Source organism: Salvelinus alpinus, chromosome 9 (genome assembly GCF_045679555.1).
Source record: "Salvelinus alpinus chromosome 9, SLU_Salpinus.1, whole genome shotgun sequence".
NCBI lineage: Eukaryota > Metazoa > Chordata > Actinopteri > Salmoniformes > Salmonidae > Salvelinus > Salvelinus alpinus.
The window spans coordinates 69,809,796-69,830,649 of record NC_092094.1 but is presented as its reverse complement, the minus strand read 5'-3'; the positions used below and the strand labels follow the sequence as shown (position 1 = coordinate 69,830,649).

At 43.7% G+C, this 20,854-nt stretch overlaps 1 protein-coding gene across 4 annotated transcripts in view; it reads left to right on the top strand.

Moving 5' to 3' along the window:
• fancm (FA complementation group M) overlaps positions 1-19,448 on the top strand; it is a 75,006-nt gene extending 55,558 nt beyond the window's left edge. For 2 of the 4 annotated variants that reach the window (XM_071327044.1, XM_071327042.1), the window contains exons 14-23: positions 988-2,878; positions 3,142-3,230; positions 6,871-6,942; positions 7,207-7,332; positions 7,557-7,722; positions 8,108-8,214; positions 9,372-10,046; positions 10,532-10,898; positions 12,432-12,723; positions 18,783-19,448. In XM_071327044.1, the coding sequence (XP_071183145.1) occupies positions 988-2,878; positions 3,142-3,230; positions 6,871-6,942; positions 7,207-7,332; positions 7,557-7,722; positions 8,108-8,214; positions 9,372-10,046; positions 10,532-10,898; positions 12,432-12,723; positions 18,783-18,912 (3,915 nt within the window). In that variant the 3' untranslated portion in view covers positions 18,913-19,448. The remainder of the gene's footprint in view (positions 1-987; positions 2,879-3,141; positions 3,231-6,870; positions 6,943-7,206; positions 7,333-7,556; positions 7,723-8,107; positions 8,215-9,371; positions 10,047-10,531; positions 10,899-12,431; positions 12,724-18,782) is intronic. The other 2 variants (XM_071327043.1, XM_071327045.1) reach the window with 2 other exon arrangements.
• Positions 19,449-20,854: the final 1,406 nt, after the last annotated feature.

Genomic DNA, 20,854 nt, shown 5'->3' with positions numbered 1-20,854 from the left:
CTATGCTAGGTAAAGTGCCGCCTTATCTCAGTTCACTGGTCACGATGGCTACACCCACCCGCAGCACGCGCTCCAGCAGGTGTATCTCACTGATCATCCCTAAAGCCAAAACCTCATTTGGACGCCTTTCCTTCCAGTTCTCTGCTGCCTGCGACTGGAACGAATTGCAAAAATCTCTGAAGTTGGAGACTTTTATCTCCCTCAACAACTTTAAAAATCTGCTATCCGAGCAGCTAACCGATCGCTGCAGCTGTACATAGTCCATCTGTAAACTACCCACCCAATTTACCTACCTCACCCCCCATACTGCTTTTATTTATTTACTTTTCTGCTCTTTTGCACACCAGTATCTCTTCTTGCACATGATCATCTGATGATTTATCACTCCAGTGTTAATCTGCTAAATTGTAATTATTCGATTTATTGCCTACCTCATGCCTTTTGCACACATTGTATATAGATTCTCTTTTTTTTCTTTCTACCATGTTATTGACTTGTTTATTGTTTACTCCATGTGTAACTCTGTGTTGTCTGTTCACACTGCTATGCTTTATCTTGGCCAGGTCGCAGTTGCAAATGAGAACTTGTTCTCAACTAGCCTACCTGGTTAAATAAAGGTGAAATAAAAATAAAAAAATTAAAAATTAAACCTAATGCTACTTCTCATATCCGCTGAATGAAGACGTAGCCTACTGAATACTGATAACATGTTTTCACTTTGATTTAAATTCAGGCTGTAACACAACATGTGGAATAAGTCTAGGGGTATGATTACTTTCTAAAGGCACTGTGTCAAATGTCTTGTTTATATAACCAGTCAACTTTGTGTGTTGTACCAGGGAAGTATTACATCTGTAACTTGCGTTATGATACAATAGCTTGTGCAACATCTGAAGAAATTTGCCAGACTTCAATCAAACTTTTTTTTTTTTTATAATAAAAAGGTTTTGTAGTTAGATTCATTGTTGTGTTTGTTTTATCTGACAGGGTGAAAGCAGATATGAGTTGGAGCTGCTGCCCCACCTCCACAATGCAGATGTCATAGGCCTCACGGAGGAAGCACATCAGGAAAAGTCCACCAAAGGAAAGAAGCAGAAAGAGGGAAAAACGACAAAATCCAGAACCAAAATGGCCAACCTGAGCCACAAGCAGAAGACTTCCTGCCTTTCCTCAGCTGACCTAGACCGTGTCGAACTCAAAAAGGAAGTGCAGAGGGAAAGCATTTCTAAAGCAGAGACAACCTTAGTCTCTCCATGGACCCTGATAAAGGACAGAGTCCCTTCAGAATGCCACAAGGAGGTGACTCATGACCTCAGAGATCACCCAGGCCTCTGGCCACTCTCCTCCACCGGTGACCAGCAAATCATGGACATGGATTCTGACTGTATCATACTCAACAACGAGAGTGAAAGTTCAGAGGTCATTTCTCCAAGGGATTTTGAGAGCGAATCATTGAACTGCATTGCTGCTGTAGAACAGATTGACCTCAATCAGTTGACCTCAATTGCAGACCGTGAACCCAAGTCAGCTGAAGATTCTGAACTGGAGGCTTTGTTTTACTTGCCCAAATGGGACGCTGCCGTCCCCAAGTTGCAGCCCCTGAGACAGAGGTTAGAGAGCTTGAGGGTCATTCTAGTCAACGTGACAGAGCTTCTGTCTAGGTCTCCTCCAGCTTTGCACTTTGACCTGGACAGCCCTCAGTACGACCCTGGGCCCTCCCCCTTCACCACCAAGGACTGTTCACATACACTTCCGGTTGAACCTCTGGATGAACTGCTGGATGTGGGTCAGACATTCCACGTGAATTTCTCCCTGGAAGTGGATGAGGACTTTGCCGATCCTGCTTCTCAATCTCCCAATGTTGATTTAGACGTTGGTTCTCTAGACTGTGAAAGCCATTGTGAACCACCTCATCAGCAGCACTCTCCTTCTTCACCCATTACTGTGCCAGCAGACTGCATGGGTAGGGAAAGTGCCGTTGGCAGCCCTAGCTGGGATAAGGTCTTCGAGGATGACAGCAATGACATAAAGGACGATGATATGGATGATAAAGCGGACTTCAAGCCACCATGTCATCCCACTCAGCCTAAAGCCCAGCACGCTAAAACCAACCTGGACGAGAGCATGGACCTGTTTGGAGATGACGAGACCTTCCTCCAGATGACCATCCCGAACATCCCTACGCCAGAGAACGTCAGTATCCGAATACCTAGCCCCCTGAAGGCTCCGGAGAGGGAATGGTTAATAGGGTCAAGTAAAAGTGTGACAGAAACAAAGATGGTGTATCAGGTCAAACCTAGCCGTAGCCATATTTCTCCTGTAGCGCAGCAGGAGCCTGCTCAGGACCTTGAGAACTTTGACTGTTCTCAGGATTTCTTCTCTGTCAACTTTGACTTGGGCTGGGAGGAGGATGAAGGGGACACCGAGGCTGCTCCTAGTCCGTTCCCCTCAAAACCTTCAACCCCTGGGTCCAAAAAACAGGAAGCACCCCTTTCCTCCTCAGTGAATGGGCCACAAATCTCTGGCTCATCCACTCCCCCCTTTAGTTTCCATAGGAAGAACGTGTCCACACCCCTGGCAGCCTGTCTGGGAGGGAAGAAGGCAGACACCTCTGCTCTGGCTTCGCCTCAGACCTCTCCTCTGACCTCCAAGAGCGGAGCTCTGTTCTCACCAATCCCCACATTAGGGCCGAGGCGAGCTCTCCTGCCTGGTCCTTCCACCACCCCATCCACTTCGTTCTCATTCTTAAAGAGGAAACTCCAGGGGACCTTACAGAATGCCCGGACTCCCAAAGCTCAGGCGGGGGACCCAGGAAATGGTTCTATAGAGATGGGACACAGTTTGTCTCACAAATCCATCTTGGACCCACCTCATCCAGGTTAGTTCACTCCAACTATTACAGGTGCTTGATTTCAATGTGTCCCCTAGTTTCCCATTCACAAACAACTAAGCCACCTTGTTGATATGTATACCTGGTCAAGACATTAGCAGCTGTTCTGACAATCTGACCTACACATCTCATCAAGGTAGCACATTCTGAGCGATAGGTCAGATTGGTACTGCTTTGCATTGACTGTTTGTGCCTGTGAGTGGGTAAGCACTTCAGGCATGTGCATTATGATTTGTTGTCCCCTGCCGCAGGCCTGTGCACCAGTGACAGTGAGGAGGAGGTTATCACCCGTAAGCGGGTTCATCATCATGTCAAGGCGAACCCCTTGTCTTCCCCAGTGGTAAGTCCCAATTTGCTACTTTTTCACTGTGCGTCAAGGACTATACAGTAAGCCTTCAGTAATGCATCTTCATTCTGTCAAACAACCACCAAATGTAGGTCTGGTGAACACTTGCACTAGGTCTCTAATTCTAGTCATGTCGTGGTGTTAATGTTTATTTTTCTAACTTACGTACACAAAAATATAAACGCAACATGTAAAGTGTTGGTCTCAGAAGTTTTCTATACACACAAAAAGCATATTTATCTCAAATGTTTTTCCCAAATGTGTTTACATCTCTGTTAGTGAGCATTTCTCCTGTGCCAAGATAATCCATACACCTGACAGGTGTGGCATATTAAGAAGCAGGTTAAACCGCATGATCATTACACAGGTGCACCTTGTGCTGGGGACAATAAACGGCCAATCTAAAATGTGCAGTTTTGTCACACAACACAATGCCACAGATGTCTCAAGTTTTGAGGGAGCGTGCAATTGGCATGCTTACTGTTTTAGAGAATTTGGCAGAACGGTCAACCGGCCTCACCAACCGTAGACCACGTGTAACCACACCAGCCCAGGACCTCCACATCTGGCTTCTTCACATGCGGGATTGCCTGAGACCAGCCACCCGGACAGCTCTCAGGGAAGCTCATCTGCTCGCTCGCCATCCTCACCAGGGTCTTGACCTGATTGCAATTCAGCGTCGTAACCGACTTCAGTGGGCTGATGTCAACGTTGTGAATAGAGTGCCCCATGGTGGTGGTGGGGTTATGGTATGGGCAGGCATAAGCAACTGACAACGAACACAAATGCATTTTACCGCCATCGCCTCATGTTTCAGCATGATAATGCAAGACCCCGTGTCACAAGGATCTGTACACAATTCCTGGAAGCTGAAAATATCCCAGTTCTTCCATTGCCTGCATACTCACCTGACATGTCACCCATTGAACATGTTTGGGATGCTCTGGATCGACGTGTACAACATAGAGGTTGACCGATTTAATCGGAATGGCCGATTAATTAGGGCCATATTCAAAACAAACGGTAATCGGCATTTTTGGACATCGATTGTGGCCGATTACATTGCACTCCACGAGGAGTCTGCGTGGCAGGCTGACTACCTGTTACGCGAGTGCAGCAAGAAGCCAAGGTAAGTTGCTGGCTAGCAAGTTAACTTATCTTATAAAAAACAATCAATCTTAATATAAGCACTAGTTAACTACACATGGTTGATGATATTACTAGTTTATCTAGCTTGTCCTGCGTTGCATATAATCGATGCTTGTTCATTTCTCATCGAATCACAGCCTACTTCGCCAAACGGGTGACGATTTAACAAGCGCATTCGCGAAAAAATCCCTGTCGTTGCACCAATGTGTACCTAACCATAAACATCAATGCCTTTCTTAAAATCAATGCACAAGTATATATTTTTAAACCTGCATATTTAGTTAATATTGCCTGCTAACATGAATTTCTTTTAACTAGGGAAATTGTGTTACTTCTCTTGCGTTCCGTGCAAGCAGAGTCGGGGTATATGCAGCAGTTTGGGCCGCCTGGCTCGTTGCGAACTGTGTGAAGACCATTTCTTCCTAACAAAGACCGTAATTAATTTGCCAGAATTGTACATAATTATGACATAACATTGAAGGTTGTGCAATGTAAAAGCAATATTTAGACTTAGGGATGCCACCCGTTAGATAAAATACATAACGGTTCCGTATTTCACTGAAAGAATAAACGTTTTGTTTTCGAAATGATAGTTTCTGGATTTGACCATATTAATGACCTATGGCTTGTATTTCTGTGTGTTATTATGTTATAATTAAGTCTATGATTTGATAGAGCAGTCTGACTGAGCGGTGGTAGGCAGCAGCAGGCTCGTAAGCATTCATTCAAACAGCACTTCCTGCATTTGCCAGCAGCTCTTCGATGTGCTTCAAGCATTGAGCTGTTTATGACTTCAAGCCTATCAACTCCCGAGATTAGGCTGGTGTAGACGATGTGAAATGGCTAGCTAGTTAGCGCTAATAACGTTTCAATCGGTGACATCACTCGCTCTGAGACCTTGAAGTAGTTGTTCCTGCGGCTTTTGTGGAGCGATGGGTAATGATGCTTCGAGTGTGGCTGTTGTCGATGTGTCCCTGGTTCGAGCCCAGGTAGGGGCGAGTAGAGGGACAGAAGCTATACTGTTACACTGGCAATACTATAGTGCCTATAAGAACATCCAATAGTCAAAGGTATATGAAATACAAATGGTATAGAGAGAAATAGTCATAATTCCTATAATAACTACAACCTAAAACTTCTTACCTGGGAATATTGAAGACTCATGTTAAAAGGAACCACCAGCTTTCATATGTTCTTATGTTCTGAGCAAGGAACTTAAACGTTAGCTTTTTGACATGGCACATATTGCACTTTTACTTTCTTCTCCAGCACTTTGTTTTTGCATTATTTAAACCAAATTCAACATTTCATTATTTATTTGAGGCTAAATTGATTTTATTGATGTATTATATTAAGTTAAAATAAGTAAATAAATAAACAATCGGGCGATTTAATCGGTGTCGGCTGTTTTTGGTCCTCCAATAATCGGTATCGGCGTTGAAAAATCATAGTCGGTTGACCTCTAGTACAACAGTGTGTTCCAGTTCCCGCCAATATCCAACAACTTCGCACAGCCATTGAAGAGGAGTGGGAAAACATTCCACAGGCCACAATCAACAGCCTGCTCAACTCTATGCAAAGGAAATGTGTCACGCTGCATGAGGCAAATGGTCACACCAGATACTGACTGGTTTTCTGATTCACACCCCTACCTTTTTTCATAAGGTATCTGACCAAGCGATGCATATCTATATTTCCATTCATGTGAAATCCATAGATTAGGGCCTAATTAATTTATTTCAATTGACTGATTTCCTGATATGAACAGTACCTCAGTAAAATCATTGAAATTGTTGCATGTTGCGTTTTTATATTTTTGTTCAGTAGTAGTGCATTGAGTTGCACTACCATCAATTGTACAATCATCCATTTCTATTATGTAACCTACCATATCTAATTTCTGTCCTCTTTTCCACACTTTATTTGCCATGGCTGTAGAGCATATGTGCCCTATTTAAGAAGTGCTCAATATATAGTAATGATACCATACTTTGTCGGAATATTGAGAGGTCTGATGTATCTCACTTCTCTATATAAGCCTTTAAGCATAGTCTGTCTCATAGCTGCCTGTTGTCGGCATGGCAATAGGCTCGCAGACTGCTTTTGCGAAGATCTATTTTGTTTCAAATGTTCCATTCAGACTGGCCTCTTTTAGGAAAGCATCTGTTTTCTCTGAGACAACTCAGGGTTTGACAATACAAGACTATTCACCACACAGTTGCATACATGGCCTTGCCAGAGATAAAGAAAGCCTGCAGAAAGCATAAGTGGGTCAGAATAGTCACGTGGGCTTCCAACTAAAGATTTACACTTTGCATCTTATGTGGAATATCAATGATGCAAATGCAAAAGTGTCTGGGGGAAAAAAAGTTATATGTTTGTTTGAGAGATGATTCCTTGTGGGACCCAAGTTAAAAATGTATTCAAATGATTCTGATGATTGATGATTCTGTTTATCCATTGTTTGTTATATTTCCTCTCCCAGTCAATGCTTCTCAGTGATGTGGATTCTCCTATACAAGTGACCAGGAAGTCAAAGCATGCAGTGGCATGCATTGTAAGATAATCACTATAACCACTATCACTAAAGTATCATTATCACTATAACCACTATCACTAAAGTATCATTATCAAACTTGTCAGTTCTAGCAGCTTGTGTGTACGGTTCTCTTCCTCTCAATTATCTTTTACTTAATTCAGTACAAGCTAGCATCAAATAAATACTTGTGGATTACAATGAATGTTGAACACTTTTTTTCCTTCTGACCGTCATAATAAAGTTAATATGGCTTTGACCATGTCTTCCAAACCTCTTTTCCAGTCAGATGAGAGCGAGGGGGAGGGGGAAGCGATGTCTGACGATGACTTCCAGAATACCTCTGTTCGACAGCCAAGAGCGCCCCCCCACGTGGCTGCGAAACCATCAGCATCGCATGGGAAAGCTAAGGTCAGTCAGGTGTCAAATACATCTCACATGAGAAGTGGTTGTCAGTAGCCCAGGGTCATTTCAAGTCTCTTGTTGTCCAGCTACCTTCTCTGTTGGTCGACGAATTGCTCCAACCTCTGTGTCTTTTTGGAGGGTTTGGTATAAAGCAGAAGACATTTTTTTTTTCTTCATATGTACGTTGGACAATAGTCATCTACTCCTTCGAATCAACATGTCCTTCCCAGCAGGCCGTGCAGCACCACCATCGAGGAGCCCGTCACTTTCTGGACGAGGAGGCGGCGCTGTCCGAGGGGGCGGAGGTGTCATCTGACGAAGAGGACGGTGAAGAGCAGAACCGCTCACTAGAGGGCTTCGTTGTGAGCAACACCCAGTGCTCCCAGGGAATCAACGGTGAGGGGTCAAATATAATAATAACAATAACAACAACATGGGTTTAGTACAACGCTTTTCATGGACCCAAAGTCTCTTGTTATGTTATACAGTTGTTATACAGGTAGTCACCTATTATACAGTTCATTCACTGGGCATGAAATGGAATAAAGCGTTTCTAAAATGGGGAGATGCCTAAGAATCGCTCACTTTCATTTTCTGTTGCACTATGTATTGACATGTTTTGTTTCGGTGTGCCCTAACATGACCCAGCACTCAAGCATTTTGTCAAAGGGGACGACTGCTGGCTCGAGCAGCTTGGGCATTACTTGACTCACACACACACACACACACACACACACACACACACACACACACACACTCATTGTATCTCCCTGTGTGACAGATTCAGAGATGCAGGGGGTTTACCTGAAGTCAGTGAGAAGTCCTGCGGTGGCTGGCAAGTTCAAAATGATCTACAAGCAAAACCACAACATGGACATCTTCTCTCAGGTAGGATTATCAGGATTTCTTTGGTGTCTATTAATCTTAGGGCCGGTTTCCCAGACAGAGGTTAGTCCTTGTCTGAGATGCACTTTCAATAGTGAATCTCCGTTGAACATGATTTTTAGTCTAGGACTTGGCTGTGTTTGGGGAAACTGTCCCTTAGAGTTTTATTCTATGATTTTTATCAACTGTACCCTTTTCACTCACTAAACAAAACAGTAACTAGACCCTAAACCTCAACTAAATCTTGTAATAAATCATGTGGAAATCGAGCATGTTGAGATGACTAAACTGCTTGGAGTAACACTAGATTGTAAACTGTCATGGTCAAAACATATTGATGCAGTAGTAGCTAAGATGAGGAGAAGTCGTCTATAATAATGCGATGCTCTGCCTTCTTAACAACACTATCAACAAGGCAGGTCCTACAGGCCATAGTTTTGTCGCACCTGGACTACTGTTCAGTCGTGTGGTCAGGTGCCACAAAAAATGACTTTTTTGAAAATTGCAATTGGCTCAGAACAGGGCAGCACGGCTGGCCCTTGGATGTACACAGAGAGCTAATATTAATAATATGCACGTCAATCTCTCCTGGCTGAAAGTGGTTGATTTGAAAAACAGATTAAAAACCACCTTATGGAACAGCGTGAAGCAACACAAACTTTGGCACAGACACATCCATACACACACATACGATAACATACGCACTATACATACACATGGATTTAGTACTGTAGATATGTGGTAGTGGTGGTGTAGGGGCCTGAGGGCACACAGTGTGTTGTGAAATCTGTGAATGTAATGTTTTAAAATTGTATAAACTGCCTTAATTTTGCTGGACCCCAGGAAATGTAGCTGCTGCCAATGGGGATCCATAATAAATACAAATACACTCAAGTTGACTTTTTTTCTGATGAATGCTTTATGCTGAAATCTATAGGTGTTTATGAAGGATAAATAAAGGCTTTTCTACTTTAAAACCCACTGGACCTTGGATTTTTCAAGCCACTTAACCCTTAGATAATTAGATAATAAAAAATAAAAAATCTGAATTATTTTCTTAAAGTTTTTAAAGAAACAATGAATAGAAGTAAAGAAACGAAGTTAGCCGATTCAATCACTTTATAACGTTTTGCTTAAGCTTCTCTCCAAACCGTCCATAGGTGCCTGAGCTGGACGAGACATATGCGGAGGACAGCTTTGTGGTGAGTGGCAGTGGTGAGGAAGAGCTCGGCGAGGAGGTCCCATTGGAGCTTATCTACGAGGACTCCTTCGTGGAGGGGAGGAGGCAGTACCCCACCAGACGCAAGGCGCTGATCCGAAACATCAGGGCTCAGGCTGGGAGCGGGCTTGCCACTCTGGACAAGAGGGCTGCTGACCCTCAACCTAATCCTGCTGGGAAAAACAAGCGCTCCCGCATAGTGCACTTGGAGGACTCCAGCTCGGAAGAAGAAGGGGAGAAAAGTAGAAATAGTGTGAAAGCTGGAGATGTTGCTGCCATCTGCAGGCTAACTGAGTTACAGCAACAGCATGACTGGGTGTTTAAAGCTCCACAGCAGCAGGTGCCCCCTAGTGGAACCACCAGAGCCTCCACAGCGAGCTGTGTGGTGGGGCCTAGAGTCCTCAGTGGAGCCAGGTCCTCCTCTATAAACTCTGTGATGGAGCCTAGCGCCCCAAGTGGAACCAGCAGGACCTCCTCAGTGAGCTCCGTGAGGGGGCCTAGAGAGGAGCAGCAGGAAGAGAGGTGTCGCCGGAGGCTCCATCAGCAGGCCCTCCTGTCTGAGGAGCTGGACTTTGAGCAGTCAGAGTCTCTGTTGTTCTCAAGTAAACAGCCACAGGTAATGTGGTAATGTACTGATATGGGCCACATGATATAGGCCAAATAGGTTGTGTTTACACAGGCAGCCCAATTATGCTATTTTTTTCCACCTATTGGTCTTTTGACCAATCACATCCAATCTTTTACAGAGCTGACCTGATTGGTCAAAAGACCAATTAGGGAAATAAAATCTGATTAGGCTGCCTGTGTATACACAGCCATATAGGTCACACAGATATGTCAGATGCTGATCTATGGACCATGATGTTAGTAAACTGTAATAAATTCACTTAGCATCACGGGCCAAGGGATATTTAGTTACTGTAAATAACAGATGTTTGAATCAATACAGAGTACAAACAACAACTGTTCTATTTTTTTCATCCGTCTAGGCCAAACTTATCCTACAGTAGAAGAATGGAATAGAATCTTCCGGAATGTGGATTACAAAAGTAGTAATTCATTTGATTTCTCCCTAAATGTCTATCTTGTGTCTTTCCCCAGGCTACCTCCTCCACCTCCTCAGTACCCCACGCCCAGACCTCCTCCTGTCAGGCCGCCACTCTAAGCAAGCCCCCTGCCTCGTCATCGAACCCATCGGGCCTCGTCTCTGTACTGGTGGACAGCCGCTGTATCACAGCCTGCGCGGATGTGGTCTCCAGGCTGCGCCAGCGTTACGCTGTCACGGCCCACGTGTGCTCGCTGGACGGCTGCGACTTCGTGGTCAGTAACCGCATGGCGGTCGAGAGGCAGTGCCAGTCGGAACTGGCCGGGATGCCGAACCGCAAACGGCTTGTGGAGAAGGTGACCAGTTTGCAGGGCCTATTTGAGCGGATCTGTCTCATCGTTGAGAAGGACCGCACCAAACCAGGTGAGGGAGGGCACGCACTCACTTTTTAATGGACCAGTTGGCTGGGATACTTCCTGTGGGGGTCACTTCCTGATTTTCTACATTATGCTTGTCACATCACTTTTGTTTGATTGTGACAGAAGCCACTTGATGTAGCTCGCCCAGCTTGCTTTGTTTTCATTTGGATCCATTCCACAAGCAAATGTCACGTTCGAATGATGCACCAGCACCAAAATGCTCTTGTAGTAGGATAGCTAACGCTAAAGTCGGGACTTTGACAAACTTAAAGGGCAACTGCACTTCCTTATTTGGCCTCGTTTTAGATTTGGTTCATTAAGAAATGCTAGCGGACTAATTCAAAAGTGAGTTGGTTTCAGGGTGTGGTTTGATGTGGGTGTCTCTTGTGTGTGTTCGCAGGTAGGAAGAGTTAGACAAATTATTTCGCCAATTAGCTTCAGCCGGCTGGTGTGCGACCATGGCAAAGCTGGTTTGACTTTGGATAGCCCATCTCTGGGAATACTTGGGGACTGTCAATAAATTACACAATGTAAATGGGACAATATTTCCATCTTGCACATCTTTTAGTTGTCTCATTAAATGCTTTCAATATTTGTATATGAATTTCTACAATTTATAGTTGGTTTGAGGTTAAGTCATTGAAATTTGGAGCAATTGACCATTTAAAATATTGTTTAATTTACTGATGGTCCCTAACTAGCCCCATTAGGATATCGAATGTCAAAGCTAATTGACCATGGGCGTTAATGATTGGGTCGCGTGCAGCTGCACTCTGAATTAAGGATTACGTGGGTACTGCCAACCCATGGAAAACTGTTACGGTATCCTCCATTCCATGACATACCATTTTTTTTTCATCATCTCGCAAACCTCAGTTTTGGACGAGACGGACTTTATGACCAAAATGATCCTATTTACACTTTGTAGTCAATTTTGACACTAGAATAAATGTTTCTAAGTCGTATCGATGCCACATAGGCCATTTTCAAAACAAGAAGATGCTTTTTCAAGGGCAGTCACTCTTTAACAGTGAGTGATGACCATGAAAACGTGCAGGACTGATGGCTATAGCTGCAGTATGTTCAACAAGTATATTATTCCTCTGGCTTCATCTAGCTCTATTTGTGATATTTTACCTTGCCTCGTTGGCTTGCTAGCTTGCCCGGTAATCAATCCTCTGATGACATCTGCAATGTTTGTTGACTTGCATGAGCTGCATTTGAAGTTACATGTAAACATATCCGCTCACTGCTAGGTAAACAAAGAGCTTTCTGATTCCGAACTGCGTGCCCAACTTTTCATGATGTGGACGGGAGGGCAAGCTACATCAAGTGTGTCTAGCGATGACCGATGACAGAATGTATATGGAAGTTTGATAAAATATTGAATGTAACACTATAACCAGGAAGATCCCACATTACATTATTTAAAGGGTTCAGCATTGCCTTTCTATCATCAGACAAACATTTTTGGAAAGTTGATCTACCGTTTGTTATTCTTCATATTTTGTACATTTGCCTCGCCTTCTTCCCATAGGTGAAGCTTCCCGTCCTTTCCAACCTACACGCTACTACGACAGCACACTGGCCAGCTTGGTGCGGGCAGGCGTCCGACTCCTGGTGAGTGGGGGGCCTGAGGAAAGCGCCACCCTACTGGCTGAGCTGGCCCGAATGGAGCAGAGGAAGGGCCAGGCTATTAGCGTGCCATTAGAGGTCAAAGGTCACCGGCAGCAGGCGCTACTCTTCTACCGAACGCTGCCCTGTGTCAGCTATGTCAACGCCCTCAACATGAGCCACAGCTTCAGATCGGTGGGCCACCTGGTCAACAGGTAGGGGAAATAAATTGCTATTGTTAGCATCGCTGTTAGCATTATTAGCTCTGTTAGCGTGTCAGTTAGCATTACCTCTGTTATCAAATCAAGCTTTATTTGTCACATGCGCCGAATACAACAAGTGTAGACCTTACTGTGAAATGCTTACTTACAAGCCCTTAACCAACAGTGCAGTTCAAGAAGAGTTAAGAAAATATTTACCAAATAAACTAAAGTAAAAAAGTAACACAATAACATAACAATAACAAGGCTATATACAGGGGGTACCGGTTAGTCAGTGTGCGGGGGTACAGGTTAGTTGAGGTCATTTGTACATGTAGGTAGGGGTGGTGTGACTATGCATAGATAATAAACAGCGAGTAGCAGCAGTGTATAAAACAAATGGAGGGGGGTGTCAATGTAAATAGTCCGGTGGCCATTTGATTAATTGTTCAGCAGTCTTATGGCTTGGTGGTAGAAGCTGTTAAGGAGCCTTTTGGGCCTAAACTTGGCGCTCCGGTACTGCTTGCCGTGCGGTAGCAGAGAAAACAGTCTATAACTTGGGTGAATGGAGTCTCTGACAATTTTATGGGCTTTCCTCTGACACCGCCTAGTATATAGGTGGCAGGAAGCTAGGCCCCAGTGATGTACTGGGCCGTACGCACTACCCTCTGTAAGGCCTTACGGTCAGATGCCGAGCAGTTGCCATACCAGGCGGTGATGGTCAGGATGCTCTCGATGGTACAGCTGTAGAACGTTTTGAGGCTCTGGGGACCCATGCCAAATCTTTTCAGTCTCCTGAAGGGGAAAAGGTTTTGTCATGCCCTCCTCACGACTGTCTTGGTGTGTTTGGACCATGATAGTTAGTTGGTGATGTGGACACCAAGGAACTTGAAACTCTCGACCCGCTCCACTTCAGCCCTGTCGATGTGAATGGGGGCCTGTTCGGCTCGCCTCTTTCTGTAGTCCAGATCAGCTCCTTTATCTTGCTCACATTGAGGGAGAGGTTGTGGTGCCAGGACAACACTGCCAGTTCTCTGACCACCTCCCTATAGGCTGTCTCATCGTTGTCGGGGATTGGGCCTACCACTGTTGTGTCGTCAGCAAACTTAATGATGGTGTTGGAATCATGTTTGGCCACGCAGTCGTGGGTGAACAGGGAGTACAGGAGGGGACTGAGTACACACCCCTGAGGGGCCCCATTGTTGAGAATCAGCGTGGAGGTGTTAAGTCCCAGGGTCCTTAGCTTAGTCATCTCTCTAAGCATTGTTACCTCGGTTCTCTGTTGTAAGTATGAGGACACCTGCTCGTCGAACATTTCATTCCAAAATCATCGGCATTAATATGGAGTTGGTCCCCCCTTTGCTGCTATAACAGCCTCCACTCTTCTGGGAAGGCTTTCCACTAGATTATGGAACATTGCTGCCGGGACTTGCCTACATTCAGACACACGAGCGTTAGTGAGGTTGGCCACTGATGTTGGGCAATTAGGCCTAGCTCGCAGTCGGTGTTCCAATTCATCCCCAAGGTGTTCAGTGGGGTTGAAGTCAAGGGTCTGCGCAGGCCAGTCAAGTTCTTCCACACCAATCTCGACAAACCATTTCTGTATGGACCTCGCTTTTTGCATGGGGGCATTGTCATGCTGAAACAGGAAAGGACCATTATTCCGCTTCCACCAAACTTTACAGTGGGCACTATGCATTCGGGCAGGTAGCGTTCTCCTTGCATCTGCCAAACCCAGATTCGTCCGTCAGACTGCCAGATAGTGAAGCGTGATTCATCACTCCAGAGAACACGTTTCCACTGCTCCAGAGTCCAATGGCGGCGGGCTTTACATCACTCTAGCCGACGTTTGAAATTGCTCATGGTGATCTTAGGAAAACCTTTTCATGAAGCTCCCGACAAACAGTTTTTGTGCTGACGTTGCTTCCAGAGGCAGTTTGGGGTAGGGGTAGGCAGTCATTGTGAATAATAATTTGTTCTTAACTGACTTGCCTAGTTAAATAAAACTTGAATCCTGGATCTAGCTGTCAGACAGCTTTTTGTAAAGAGATCTCGGAAATGCAGTGTAACTATGTAACATTTTTGTGTCTCCTTATGTTACGGGATGAAAACTGTTTTTATGGGCACATAAATGTATGCCATTGCAAAATCGAATGCTTCTAACCGAAAGAGTCCCCTTACTGTGATACTTAAAACCTAAATTGATACTGTCAATAACGTGACTTTCGATAATTATGCATAATACTTGTTGGATGCGCATTTGGTGTGGAGCCGTTTAATTATGTTGTGATATTATTACACATCTGATCCAGGAAGGAATTTTCTGAATGACAGTCAAGTGAGGAACAGCTGTTGTGATAGATGCAACAACAGCCCAAGTGCTGGAAAATACAGTTGAAGTCGGAAGTTTACATACACCTTAGCCAAATACATTTAAACTCAGTTTTTCACAATTCCTGACATTTAATCCTAGTAAAGATGATCTGTCTTAGGTCAGTTAGGATCACCACTTTATTTTAAGAATGTGAAATGTCAGAATAATAGTAGAGAGAATGATTTATTTCTATGGGTCAGAAGTTTACATACACTCAATTAGTATTTGGTAGCATTGCCTTTAAATTGTCTAACTTAGGTCAAACGTTTCGGGTAGCCTTCCGCAAGCTTCCCACAATAAGTTGGGTGAATATGGGCCCATTCCTCCTGACAGAGCTGGTGTAACTGAGTCGGGTTTGTAGGCCTCCTTGCTCGCACACGCTTTTTCAGTTCTGCCCACAAATTGTTTATAGGATTGAGGACAGGGCTTTGTGATGGCCACTCCAATACCTTGACGTTGTTGTCCTTAGGCCATTTTGCCACAACTTTGGAAGTTTTCTTGGTGTCATTGTCCATTTGGAAGACCCATTTGCGACCAAGCTTTAACTTCCTGACTAATGTCTTGAGATTGCTTCAATATATCCTCATAAATTTCCTGCCTCATGATGCCATCTATTTTGTGAAGTGCACCAGACCCTCCTGCAGCAAAGCACCCCCACAACATGATGCTGCCACCCCCGTGCTTCATGGTTGGGATGGTGTTCTTCGGCTTGCAAGCCTCCCCCTTTTTCCTCCAAACATAACGATGTCATTATGGCCAAACAGTTCTATTTTTGTTTCATCAGACCAGAGGACATTTCTCAAAAAAATACGATCTTTGTCCCCATGAGCAGTTGCAAATCATAGTCTCTCTTTTTTATGGGGATTTTGGAGCAGTGGCTTCCTCCTTGCTGAGAGGCCTTTCAGGTTGTGTCGATATAGAACTCGTTTTACCGATTTGCATTCGTTTTCCACCTGGGAGGGCCCCTGTCGGCCGGCCTTTGGCCGGTGTTCAGACGGTGTGTTAAAAGGTGCCTTTTGGCAAACTCCAAGCGGGCTGTCATGTGCCTTTTACTGAGGAGTGGCTTCCGTCTGGTCACTCTACCATAAAGGCTTGATTGGTGGAGTGCTGCAGAGATGGTTGTCCTTCTACAGAGGAATTCTAGAGCTCTGTCAGTGACCATCAGGTTCTTGGTCACCTACCTGACCAAGGCCCTTCTCCCCTGATTGCTCAGTTTGGCCGGGCAGCCAGCTCTAGGAAGAGTCTTGGTGGTTTCAAACTTCTTCCATTTAAGAATGATGGGGACCTTCAATGCTGCAGAAATGTTTTTTGTACCCTTCCCTAGATCTGTGCCCCGACACAATCCTGTCTCGGAGCTCTACGGACAATTCCTTCGACCTCATGGCTTGGTTTTTGCTCTGACATGCATTGTCAACTGTTAGACCTTTTATATAGGCAGGTGTGCGCCTTTCCAAATCATGTCCAATCAATTCAATTTACCACAGGTAGACTCCAATCAAGTTGTAGAAACATCTCAAGGACGACAATGGAAACAGGATGCACCTGAGCTCAATTTCTAGTCTCATAGCAAAGGGGCTGAATACTTATGTAAATAAGTTTTTATTTGAAATAAATTTTTCGCTTTGTCATTATGGGGTATTGTGTGTAGATTGATGAGGAAAATACATAATTTAATAAATTTTAGAATAAGGCTGTAATGTAACAAAATGTGGAAAAGGGGAATGCACTGTATATTTGCTATATATGCCAAACCCCTCGGGTGTTATTGCTTAATTATACAACGGGTGGGTCTAATCCTGAATGCTGATTGGTTAAAACCGCATTCCAGCCGGTGTCTATTCCACAATTTGAATGTCAATGCATTGACAAGGCCCCAAAAATTAATTATTATTAAAGTGGTAATTTTCAACTTAAATTTATTTTTAAATTTGCATATATTCCTCTAAGTACACATGTGGAACTGCATAAAAATTATTTTTGTTTTAAACAATTTTTTGGTTTATCCCAATGGCCCCTTTTTATTTATAGAAATACCCCCAGTTGCATATGTGGATATGGAAATGTCTTCTTCAGTCTGGTGTAGAAAAACCCCTACAACACGATAAACATTCAGACGTCAAAGGGCAACTTCATATTCATCATCTCCAGCACCACCCCAACATCAACATATGTGAAAATGGTGCGTTTGTATGTTTTGTGGTAAAAAAGATAGATCATTGGTGTGCATCGTGTGATTTTGACCAATTGTAAGTAGGCATTAGCTACTAATTGGTCGATGTCATTGGAAACAATTATCTTTCGCAATCTTTTTTCCCCCCACAAAACATAGAAATGTGCCATTTTCACATATAGTATGTTGGGGTGGTGCTGGAGATGAAGTTGAACAATTGTGAAATTTCTCTTTTAATGTGCTGCAGAATCTTTAATATTTGATACCATCAGATACTTTTGGCCATGTAGTGTATGTGGACACCCCTTCAAATTAGTGGATTCAGCTATTTCAGCCACACCCGTTGCTGACAGGTGTATAAAATTGAGCACACAGCCAAGCAATCTCAATAGAGAAACATTGGCAGTAGAATGGCCCATACTGAAGAGCTCAGTGACTTCCAACGTAGCACCGTCATAAGATACCACCTTTCCAACAAGTCAGTTCGTCAAATGTCTGCCCTGCTAGAGATTCCCCGGTCAACTGTAAGTTCTGTCATTGTGAAGTGGAAACATCTAAGAGCAGCAACGACTCAGCCGCAGAACGGGACCACCGAGTGCTGAAGCATGTAGTGCGTAAAAATGGTCTGTTGGTTGCAACACTCACTATGGTTCAAACCGCCTCTGGAATCAACGTCCACACAAGCACTGTTTGTCGGGAGCTTCATGAAATGGGTTTCCATGGCCGAGCTGCCGCACACAAGCCTAAGATCACCATGTGCAATGCCAGGCATCGGCTGAAGTGGTGTAAAGCGCTCCGCCATTGGATTCTGGAGCAGTGGAAACGCGTTCTCTGGAGTGATTCATCCCGCTTCACGAACTGGCAGTCCGACAGACAAATCTGGGTTTGGCGGATGCCAGGAGAACACTACCTGCCGAATGCATAGTGCCAACTATATAAAGTTTGGTGGAGAAATAATGGTCTGAGTCTGTTTTTCATGGTTCGGACTAGGCCGCTTAGTTCCAGTGAAGGGAAATCTTAATGCTAGAGCATACAATGACATTCTACACAATTATGTGCTTCCAACCATGTGGCAACAGTTTGGGGAAGGGACTTTTCTGTTTCAGCATGAAAATGCACAAAGCGAGTGCCGTACAGAAATGGTTTGTCGAGATCGGTGTGGAAGAACTTGACTGGCCTGCACTGAGCTCTGACCTTAACCCCATCAAATGTCTTTGGGATGAATTGGAACACCCGACTGCGAGCCAGGCCAAATCACCCAACATCAGTGCCCGACCTCACTAATGCTTTTGTGACTGAATGGAAGCAGGCCCCTGCAGCAATGTTCAAACATCTAGTGGAAAGCCTTCCCAGGAGAGTGGAGGCTGTTATAGCAGCAAAGGGCTGACCAACTCCATATTAATGCCCATTTTGGAATGAGATTTTCGACGAGCAGGTGTCCACCATACTTATGGCCATGTAGTGTATATACTAGAGAATACAATAATTAGCTACAGTAGCATTAACTCTCTCTCTCTCCTCTACTTGTAGCTCTATCGAGGCTCTACAGAAGGGGGCGTGTGTGAGCCGCCCCAGAGCCGAGGAGATCTACCGCTGCCTACGCTACTCCTGTGACACCACCCTGATGACTACCAACACACCCAGGAAGAACGACCTTTAGCCAGCCATCACTGCTTAAATCTCCATTGACACTGATCTAAGGTCAGTGTGGCACTTTTCCTTCCTAATGGTTACTGGTTAGGATTTTGGGAGAGTTTACCGATCCTAGATCTGTGCCTCCAGGACAATTGACAATCTTGCTCTCAAACAGGACCTCTAATGGCATCATGGCCTTGAATTGTGTGCATTAGTCACCAAATGGAATAAAGAATACTGAATAAGGGATGGTCTACCTGGACTTCACCTTCGTTCCCCATTACAAAATGAGTATTTCTTGCACATTTGAAATAAGACTTGACTTGATAACAGACACTAAGGTGAATGTACGGTATGATGAATGCAAGGTGTAAGTACATGTAAAATGTATACGTGCATTTCTGTTTTGTTGAACAAATATTTTAAGTTATTACAATTTCTGTTCAAATAATGGAGTAATATCTTTGTGTTCATATTTTGTAAAGAGATCAAATATAAGGTTTTGATTGCAGGAATAAAAATGACACATTTTTCTGTAACAAAATCAAATTCACAATGAAATCAGAGGCATTTGTTTATTATTCGTTTAAGGTAATTTGATTCAGTCAAAACACAATGACAGATATTATCCCCCAAGAATACAAAATGAAGTTTATGCACATACCTTTCTTAGTGTTAGATTCATACATTCCTCTTTGTCCAACATTAATAGTTGGTTGTATTTGACTGTAACAGGTCAGTGATTTCAACCTTATGTCTGTCTGTAGTCTCTTCGCATTGCTGAGTCTGGCAAGACTAGTCTGTCTGAAGCACAAGGGTTCACCCTTTCATTTCATAAAGAAGACATAACGACAGAGTAGGACACGTCATTGGTCTTTCCAGTCTTTTATAATAGAGTTCCCACATAAAAACATTTGACACTCTGGGGGCGAACATGCACTATGGAGTCATATACAGTACCTTCTGAAAGTATTCACACCCTTTGACTTTTCCCACATTTTGTGGGGTTACAGCCTGAAATTTAAATGGGTCACTGATCTACAGACAATACCCCATAATGTCAAAGAGGAATTATATTTTTTTGAGATGTTTACAAATTAATAAAACATTTAAGCTGAAATGTCTTGTGTCAATAACTATTCAACCATTTTGCTATGGCAAGCCTCAATAAGTTCAGGAGTAAAAATGTGCTTAGCAAGTTGCATGGACTCACTCTGTGTGCAATAATAGTGTTTAACTTGATTTTTAAATGAGTACCCCATCTTTGGGGGTACAAATATCTGTCAGTTCCCTTAGTAGAGCAGTGAATTTCAAGCACAGATTCCACCACAAAGACCAGGGAAGTTTTCCAATAGTTTGCAAAGAAGGACACAAAAAAGCAGACATTTGAATATCCCTTTGAACATGAAGTTATTAATTACACTTTGGATGGTGGTATCAATACAAAGATATACAGGCGCCCTTCCTAACTCAGCTGCCAGAACGGTAGGAAACCTCCCAATAGCTGCCCTTTTTGAGGCTTTGGAAAACCTCCCTGGTCTTTGTGGTTGAATCTGTGTTAGAAATTCACTGCTCAACTGAGGGACCTTACAGATAATTGTACGCTTGAGGTACAGAGATAGGGTTGTCATTTTTTTTAGTTAACGTATTAATGCACACAGCGATTCCATCCAACTTATCTGACTTGCTAAGCACATCTTTATTACTTATTAACTTATTTAGGCTTGCCATAAAAGGGCTTGTGAATAATTGACTCAATACATTTGTTTTTCATTCATTAGAAAAAATTCTAAAAACATAATTCCGCATTGACATTATGGGGTATTGTGAGTAGGCCAGTGACAACTCAAAATTTGGTCAATTTCAAAGGGCGGCAGGTAGCCCAAATCAAATTGTATTTGTCACATACACATGGTTAGCAGATGTTAATGCGAGTGTAGCGAAATGCTTGTGCTTCTAGTTCCGAC